Source organism: Puma concolor, chromosome A1, assembly GCF_028749965.1.
Source record: "Puma concolor isolate L17-30 chromosome A1, mPumCon1.1.hap2, whole genome shotgun sequence".
NCBI lineage: Eukaryota > Metazoa > Chordata > Mammalia > Carnivora > Felidae > Puma > Puma concolor.
Window position 1 is genome coordinate 66,784,715 of NC_141667.1, and position 9,900 is coordinate 66,794,614.

The 9,900-nt window shown below is 41.3% G+C and overlaps 1 protein-coding gene across 6 annotated transcripts in view; it reads right to left on the reverse strand.

Annotated features, from left to right (window-relative positions):
• Window positions 1–8,559, reverse strand: part of UIMC1 (ubiquitin interaction motif containing 1) — a 118,504-nt gene extending 109,945 nt beyond the window's left edge. For 3 of the 6 annotated variants that reach the window (XR_015240642.1, XM_086676460.1, XM_086676655.1), the window contains exons 1-2: window positions 8,407–8,559; window positions 458–610 (exon numbers count right to left, since the gene is read on the reverse strand). Coding sequence is in view for 3 of the 6 variants with exons in the window: in XM_086676460.1 (XP_086532586.1) it covers window positions 458–604 (147 nt within the window). In the remaining 3 variants the exon portion in view is untranslated. Of the gene's footprint in view, window positions 1–457; window positions 611–8,406 lie in introns of those variants that run through there. The other 3 variants (XM_086676533.1, XM_086676793.1, XM_086676724.1) reach the window with 2 other exon arrangements.
• Window positions 8,560–9,900: the final 1,341 nt, after the last annotated feature.

The window sequence follows — 9,900 nt, forward strand, 5'->3', positions numbered from 1 at the left end:
ATCTAATACAGCAGACACTAGACTCATGTGACTTTGATCACTTGAAATGTGCCAGTATAACAGAGAAAGGGATTTTTTTATTTAATTTTAATTAACTGTAATTTAAATAGCTACAGGTGATTCATTGCTATCACACTTAGAGACTTTACAGCATTTACATTCTCTTTCTCCCACTTTCCAAACACAAAAATTAACATTTACATTTGCCTCAGTCTCTTCTAATAGTTTAAAAAATACCATCTTGGGTCAATATATTACAAAAATGAGTAACTATGATCCAGTCTCAGCCAAACAGTATTACTTTCTTTTACATAATTCTTAATTACATTTACAAATCAAAATGAAGCTGAGTAAAAAACTGCACATTCCAGCAAGCTGGCATTAAGGTATAGTCACAAAACAAGCCATGGAGAAGGCCTAGTTTGAGAGCTAAAGCCCCACTATTCAGAATACTAACCTCTCCATCACTATCAGATATCACAATGAATGCATCTTCAAACCTACGTTTCCTCTTCAGATTGACAGAACTAGCAGTTTCTGCATCTTTCTTCTCCAAGTTCTGTGCGTCAGTGGCTTCTTTAACCCTTTTCTTTCTCCGTGGCATCCTTGTCTGAAACACAGGGTAAGTAATTTACTCAAAGTTTAATTTTTCCAGATGCTATCTGTAATTTAATCATATAAAAGAAAAAGGTTCCCATCTAAAAGAAGTAAAATAACTTCTGAATACTTCCACTACTCATTAAAATTCCAATTTTTCTATTAAAAAACTATATATGTACATATCTCATCTCTGTAGGGACATTTCAATAAAAATAATATAATAATTTATCCCAGTTATTTAAACATTAACTTAGATAGTCGGTTCTCTTGACTATGTATTATAATTTAAAGGAACTATTTTTCAACAGCAATGCCTCCACTTGATAAAGAACATCTCCAAAAAACAAAAACAAAAACCAAAAAACCAACCCATAGTTAATATGACACTTAAACATAAAAGACTGAATGCTTTCTCCTTAAGACAGGAACAAGACAAGGATGTCTGCTTTCATCATTTCTAATGAACATTATCCTGGAAGTTCAAGGCAGGTCATCTACGCAAGAAGAAATAAAAGATATCCAAACTGGGGCGCCTGGGTGGCTCAGTCGCTTAAGTGTCCAACTTTTGGTTTCAGCTCAGGTCATGATCTCATGGTTCATGAGTTTGAGCCCCGTATCAGGCTCTGTGCTGACAGCACAGAGCCTACTTGGGATTCTGTCTCCCTCGCTCTCTGTCCTTCCCTTGCTTGCCCATTCTCTCTCAAAAATAAATAAATAAACATTAAAAAAAAAAAAAGACATCCAAATTGGAAAGGAAGAAGTAAAACTATCACTATCTGCAGATGACATGGTCTTGTATTTAAAAAAACAAAAAAATTACGGACTCCACTGAAAAACTATTATAACCAATAAAGAAGTTCAGAAAAGACTGCAGCATACAGTCAACATACAAAAATCAATTGTAGTGTTATCCACTAGCAATAAGAATCCAAAAACTGAATTTTAAAAATTCCATTTCTAATAACATCAAAAATAATGAAATTCTTAAGAATAAATGTAACAAAATAAGGCAAGACTTACAAATGAAAACTTAAAATATTTTGAAAGGAGGGTCCAGTTCAAGATGACATAGTAAAAATCTTGATTTAACCTCCTCCTATAGACACACCAAGTCTACAAATATATATGGAACAAATTATTTTGAAATAAACTTAAAACCTGGCAGAGCAACCCATTCACATAAGACAAATGAGAGGGAAACCACATCAAAGCAAAGTTAAGAGAAATCTCATCATAATCCCCACCCTAGGCACAACAACCCACAGTGGGGGCGGGGTGAGTCGACCCAGGAGCTTCTCCCTGAGGAGAGATCAGTTTGAATCGCATATCTGGCATCACAACTTTTCAGACCTGCAACTGAGAGATAAGCCCCCTAAACATCTAGCTCTGAAAGCCAACAAGCTTGCATCCATTAAGACTCCCAAAACCAAAATGAATTGAAAAGCAGTTCTCAAAAAGCTGACACATACCAACTCACCCACCCCAGGGCTCAACACAAAGGCAGCCAACTGAAAAGCACCAAGACTTTCTGTGAGAGAGACTTATTTGTTTATCTTAAAACATCAGCCTGAGGCACAGGCATCTAATTTAACATACATGTGGGTGACTACTGAAATATTCAAAGGCAGAGGCCAGTAGGCACCATCTTTGCATCTCCCTCTGCCTCATTCAAGCTTGCCAGTATCTCCCAGAAAGGAGTTTGTGCCCTTGTCTGATACTCCAATTTTTACAGCTGCTTCCCAGGGGATACTTCCAGATCACCTGCTTCTGGGGGCCACCAGGACTTACTTACACTGACAGTCCTGCAGGATTTTATATATTTGCATACTTTAAATGCTGCAGCCTGAGAGTCTGGCTTCCAAACAGCCTCAACCTAGGTGATGACTGAGTTCCTCCCCTTTGGGACATTGGCAGTTCTTGGCATACCTTCAAGTGCCAGGAACCACTAAAAATATACTAGGCTGCTTGGATAATCACAAAGGTTTGAAAGACAACTAAAAGCTATGGCAAAGCTGAAAAATAAGATTCATTTCCTACATAAGGCCATTCTTTCAAAACTTGCTATTTTATCTAATGCACAGAATCAACATGGAGTCAAAGAAAATACAAAAACAAACAAAAAGCAAAAAACAAAACAAAACCAGAGGAAGATGTTCCAAACAAAAAGAATTAGATAAAATTCAGAAAAACGCCTTAACAAAAGAGAGATAAGTCATTTACCTGACAAAGGAGTTCAAAATAACAGTCACAAAAATTACGCACTACACTCAGGAGAATGAATAAACATAATGAGAATTTTAATTAAAAGAAAATAAAAGAGAGTACCAAACAGAAATCACATTACTGAAGAATGCAATAATATAACTGAAAAATACAATAGAGGGGTTCAACATCAGACTATATGAAAAAGAAAAGATCACTGCACTTGAAGACAGACCAATGGAACTCATTCAATTAGAGCAGCACAAGAAAAAAGATGAATAGAGTGAAGACACATTAAAGAACTTATGGAAAGGACAAAACCAGGCAGACTGACATTCACATTACAAGGGTCCCAGAAGAGGGAGAGAAACAAGAAGGAAAATTATTTGAAGAAATAATGGATAAAAATTTCCCTAATCTGGGAAAGAAAACAGACATCCAGATCCAGGAAGCCCAGAGAGTTCTAAAAAAGATGAACCCAAAGGAATCCACATCAAGACAAGTTATATTTAAAAAAATTTTTTCAACATTTATTTATTTTTGGGACAGAGAGAGACAGAGCATGAATGGGGGAGGGGCAGAGAGAGAGGGAGACACAGAATCGGAAACAGGCTCCAGGCTCTGAGCCATCAGCCCAGAGCCTGACGCGGGGATCGAACTCACGGACCGCAAGATCGTGACCTGGCTGAAGTCGGACGCTTAACCGACTGCGCCACCCAGGCGCCCCAAGACAAGTTATATTTAGAGTGTCAAAAGTGGGGCACCTGGGTGGCTCAGTCGGTTAAGCGTCTGACTTTGGCTCAGGTCATGATCTCACGGTTCGTGGGTTCAAGCCCCGAGGCGGGCTCTGTGCTGACAGCTCAGAGCCTGGAGCCTGCTTCAGATTCTGTGTCTCCATCTCTCTCTCTGCCCCTCCCCTGCTCACACACTATCTCTCTCTCTCTCTCTCTCTCTCTCTCTCTCCCTCTCTCAAATATAAATAAACATTAAAAATTTTTAATTAAAAATACATATCATACTTAATGGTGAAAGACTAAAAGCTTTCCCCTTAGAACAGGTACAAAACAAGGATGTCCACTCTCAGCACTTTTATTCAACATTATACTGGAGGTCCTAGCCAAAGCAATTAGGCAAAAAGAGAGAAAGAAAGAAATAAAAAGCATATAGATTGGAAAGAAAGAAGTAAAACTATATTTTCAGATACAATGATATTGTATATAGAAAATTCTAAGGAATCCACTAAAAACAAAACAAAACAAAACCCTATTAGAGGGGTGACTAGGTGGCTCAGTTGGTTAAGCATCCAACTTCAGCTCAGGTCATGGTTTCACTGTTCCTGAATTCAAGCCCCGCATCAGGCTCTGTGCTAACAGCTCAGAGCCTGGAGCCTGCTTCAGATTCTGTGTCTCCCTCTCCCGCTCATGCTCTCTTTCTCTCAAAAATAAACGTTAAAAATTTTTTTAAAAAAGAAAACCATCAGAATACACAAGTTTGGCAAGGCTGCAGAATACAAAATCAATAAATAAAACTATTTCTAGACATTCAAAATGAGCAATGTGAAAATAAAGTTGAGAAAACAATTCCATTTACAATAGCATCATAAGGACTAACTTTACCTAACAGAAGACATGCAAAACTTATACTCTGAAAGCTACAAATCATTTTTTAAAGAAATGAGAGATCTAAAAAATGAAAAACATCCCACGCTCAAAGATCAAAAGATTTCATATGGTAATACTCTTTAATATTTTATTTATTTTTTTAATGTTTATTCATATTTTGAGAGAGAGTGAGTGGGGGAGGGGCAGAGAGAGAGGGAGACACAGAATCTGAAACAAGCTCAAGCTCTGAACTGACAGCACAGAGCCCAATGCAGAGCTCGAACTTACAGACCGTGACATCATGACCCGAGCCCAAGTCGGACACTTAACTGACTGAGCCACCCAGGAGCCCCAAATATGGCAATACTCTTTAAACTAACATATCAATTCAATACAATACCTAATAAAATCCTGGTTCATTGTGTGTGTGTGTGTGTGTGTGTGTGTGTGTGTGTGTGTGTGTGTAAATCAACAAGCTGATCCTAAAATTCACACGGCAATTCAAGGGTCCCTAGATAGATATTTTTAACTTTTTTAATTTATTTATTTTTTAGAGGGGGGAGGGGCAGAGAGAGAGAGGGAGGGAGGGAGAGAATTTGAAGCCGGCTCCACACCCAGCACGGAGCCCAACGTGGGGCTCAATCTCACAACCCTGAGATGATGACCTAAGCTAAAATCGAGTCAGATGCTTAACCAACTGAGCCACCTACGTGCCCTGATGGTCCAAAAATATTCTTAATTAACTAATCTTCATAAAAACCTAAGAAGTATATATAATTATTACTAGGAAGCATAAGTACAGAAAAGTAACTTGTCCAAAGTTACAAAGCAGGCACTTGCAATTCTGTCACCTGACTCCAATACTCTATAACTTAATCTTTACACCTCTTCTAACTAAAACTGCTACCTAATATATGGTATGCACACATAAATATGTGCTGAATGAACAGCTTAATGTATATATTTAAATTATTAAATACTACAAAAAGGCATAAAAGGATAAAATTATTACAGGTTGAATAGCATAGGTAAAACCTGGATGTCGGAATTAGTTTGAGAGAATTCTCAAGGAATCACGGTGCCCCAGGAAAACATCTTCTATGGAATAGCTTTCATCTTATTAAATGTTTTCTGTACCCTAGAGTTATTTAAACAAAAGTGCTCAAATCTGACATGAATAATAGCTATACCACCAAATATATGTATTTCTTAAAGATGAGTAAATAAAAACCCTTTTCTGTAGCACAGAACCACCTGTAGTCTCAAAGTGGGTTTTCAAAGAATTAAGCAGATAAGAGATAGGTAAGAAGCATTAAGTAAAGGCACCCCACAGATACAGACTCCAAAATTCAGTGCTTCATGAGATGTAGCCACTTTGCTCCACAGTAACTCTTAAGAGTAAAAACAAGGCATTGGTTGGCCAATTTAATTTTTTTAATGTTTATTTCTGAGAGAGACGGAGCGTGAGCAGGGGAGGGGCAGAGAGAGAGAAAGAGGGAGACAAAGAATCTGAAGCAGGCTCCAGGCTCTGAGCTGTCAGCACAGAGCTGGACTCCGGGTTCTAACTTGTGAACCTCGAGATCATGACCTGTGCTGAAGTTGGATGCCCAACCAACTTAGCCACCCAGGTGCCCCACTGTTTGGCCAATATAAACACACAGGCCAACATATAGCTCAGTTACTATTTATTTAAGTTGCTACCCTTCAAAATAAAGAACTCACTAAAATAATGGCTTATCTTCAATTATTTGAACTGAGGCTATAGAATGAATTACCACTAACTGTGAAGGATAAATAGAGCCTAGAGGCCAAAAGCCTCATCTTAATTACGACAGGAACAAAATGTCTCTAAAAGAATGTACAAGCAGTAAAGGTGATGCAATAATAAGACGTGGTTTTTTTTATTATTATTATTTCTCACGTAGCTTTTTTTGGTACTATCCTTGAAAATCTCCAATTTAGGATACTATTTGTCATTTTCTTTAAGCACATCTATCATCCTTATCTATCTGAAGAACAATCACTGAAAATATAATTTTAAATCTTGACATTCTACCTACCAAACCTGCTTTGAAAGCTTAAGGACACAGGGACCTTAACAATTCTTTATGAATGACTGACTATAAGTTATTAAGTCACTATTCAAGAAATGTGGTACCAACCTCTTTATCACCTGATTTCACAGATTGTTTCCTTGTTTTAAAAAAAAAAGGTAAATGGGGGCCACTGGTTGTCTCTGCCCAGCCTCCAATTTTGGCTCAGGTCATGATCTCACAATTTGTGAGGTGGGGCAGAGCCCAATTTCGATCTTCTGTCTCCCTCGCTCTCTGCCCCTCCCCCACAGACATACACTGTCTCACTCAAAAAGAAATAAAACATTTTTTTAAAAAAGGTAAATACCTTTACAAACACACACACACACTTATTCTTTATTCTCGGCCTCAGGATAAGTGTGTAACAACAAACTCCAAACACATTTTGAGTGATAATTATAGTTATTTATGGAGTCCTGGGACACTATTCTTGGTACCTCACACACATTATAAAGGTTATCTTCCCAATAACTATATGTGGTAGGATTCACTATTTTACACTATTTATCACTAATCATTATTTTAACGATTTTTATCAGTATTTTAATGTTTGTAAACTTACTCAAAATCAAACAATTGGCAAGTTCCTAGGTTGGTAAATGGATATGTTGTGAACTGCAGCTCGATATGCCTGATTCCAAAAACACATTCTTTGATTCATCTACAAAGCACTAGCTCCCGACAGAAAAAAAATACAGAAGCATAAAACTTTCACTTTTTCCTGGACATTACTTATATCTCAGTATGATACAGTGACTACATACAAGAACATTAGGCTGGGGCGCCTGGATGGCGCAGTCGGTTAAGCGTCCGACTTCAGCCAGGTCACGATCTCGCGGTCCGTGAGTTCGAGCCCCGCGTCGGGCTCTGGGCTGATGGCTCAGAGCCTGGAGCCTGTTTCTGATTCTGTGTCTCCCTCTCTCTCTGCCCCTCCCCCGTTCATGCTCTGTCTCTCTCTCTGTCCCAAAAATAAATTTAAAAAAATAAAAAAAATAAAAAGCTAAAAAAAAAAAAAAAAAAAAACAAGAACATTAGGCTGACTGGATTCAAAACAGCCCTACCACTTATCAGACAGGTTACCTCATCTGTAAACTTAGAATAGTACCTATTTCATATAAGTGTCGTTAAGATGATCTATAAATGTGTACGTGTAACAAGCTTGAAACACTGTCATCATACAGAAAGAAACATCAGTTCCGTTAGAGGGGAAAGTGGCAAACAATAAAGATTTCCAAGGAACAGATTTTTTTCTGAGCAAATAACTAATCACTCCGCAACTGAACGGTAGCCTGGCCCGAAAGGGGGGGGGGGGGGGCGGGCAGCGGAGGGGCCCAATGGCCCTAGCTCCGGTAGAGGTCCGGGCTGTGGGGCCCCGTGGGGGGGACACGGCGAACACTGAGCTGCCTCCCGGGGAGTTCAGCGTGAGGAAGACGCTTTCGAGGGACGGGCGGGGTCAAGAGCCCATCGTCGCACGAGAAATAACGAAGGAGCGCCCAGGAAGATAAAGGCCGCACCCCCCGGCGCGAGGGGGAGGGGGAGCGGGGGGGGGCAGGGGGGAGCGGCGGCGGGGGGGGGGGTCAGGCCTGGCACCTGAGGGAGGAAGGCCACCACCGCGTCAGGAGGCGCCCAGCGAAGTCCCTACGGCCCACCCTGGTGTACCAAAGGGCCCCACTCTCGCGTCGGGAGGTGCCCGCCCGCATCCTGTGTTCCCACCCCGGCGTCCAGAGACGCCCACCCAACAGCCTGAGGGGCCACCTCGGCGTCCGGAGAGATCAGTCCCTGCGCCAAGAGGGCCCTACCCAGCGTCAGCGGCGCCCGCTCGGTTGAAGAGCGGGCCGCGGCCCCCGGAAGAGAAAGGAGGAAGAGAGAAGACCGCGGGCTGCAGGTGTGTGGAGGCGGCAGGTACTCACCGACCGGCCGTCGGCCCTCAGCCGAGCCCCTCCCCCGGGGCGCTGCGGGTCGCGAGCGTCCGCAGCGCGTCAGGAGCGCGGGGCCGGCGCGCGCGCAAAGCTGAGGCACCGCGGGGAGGAGGGGAGGAGTCGCGCTCTTGGGCTGGTGGGAGCGCAGGCGCCGGCGTCTGGGGACGGAACCAATCCGCACCGCGGGGGGAAGCCGCTGCCAGGTCGTACCACTGCACGAGGGCTGGGGCTCGCCAAGAATGAGTCGGATTTGAGCTTGGAACACAGATTGCCCTCCCGGCGTTTTGCAGTGTTCTCTTTCGTTGTGTCATTTTTTTTTACACGTTGAGGGAAACCAAAGGGTAACGCTCGAAACACTGCACTGAACCCCTTCAAAGTCTTTTCTGCCACACCAAGCCTCCTCTGGCCCTTTCTTTTCATGTAGAATTATATTGAAATTTTCTGTTCATATGACCACTTGAAAACTATCACCTGATAGTAAATGTGACAATCTGATGGTTTTGAGAAAGGGAGGGAAACTGAGAAACAGAAACTCTTAGGTAACGTGGAGGTATAAAATTAGAACAGCCACTTTGGTGAAATTTAAAATGTATGTTTTTAAATTTTTTTTTTTCAACGTTTATTTATTTTTGGGACAGAGAGAGACAGAGCATGAACGGGGGAGGGGCAGAGAGAGAGGGAGACACAGAATCGGAAACAGGCTCCAGGCTCTGAGCCATCAGCCCAGAGCCCGACGCGGGGCTCGAACTTCCGGACCGCGAGATCGTAACCTGGCTGAAGTCGGCCTCTTAACCGACTGCGCCACCCAGGCGCCCCTAAAATGTATGTTTTATGACCCAGCAACCTCATGTCTAGAAAAATACAGAAAGAAACTCCTACAGGTGTGAACAAGAAGACAAATCCATCTTCGAGCCTGCTTCCTTGTGAAAAATGTAAACAGAAATGTGCAATAAAACAGAGGAATAAAACGTGATATGTTCCTACAATAAAATACTGACAACAAATAAAACTAATAAGTGAGTCCTATACTATCAACATTTAATAGCTCATAAGAGTTATAAATAGCAACATACCAACAAATATGTGCACCGTGAAATGGATTTAAAATACAGTGAAACCTTAAACTGGGAGTAACTTGCTCTGCAAGTGTTCTGCTAAACAAACATTTCTAATAAATTTAGCAATGTCTTCCAATACAAGTTGTACATGATGCTAAATGTCATGTGATCACAGCTGAGCCAATGGTTCTTTTCTCTCTCTCTTTCTCTCTTTGATATTGTGGGTGATCATCTCCCATGCTCAGATGTTCTGTCTAAGGCATTGGTGTTTGGTAGAAATTAGTGATTTTTCAAAATGTTGGAAAGTGCCCACAACTGGCACTAGTGTATTTTTTGTCACTTCAAAGCACCTATAGACAGTCCTTTGCTTTTTCATGCAAGGGTAAGTTTAGGAATGCTTTGCTTCATTCTAGGTCAGGCTGCCTGC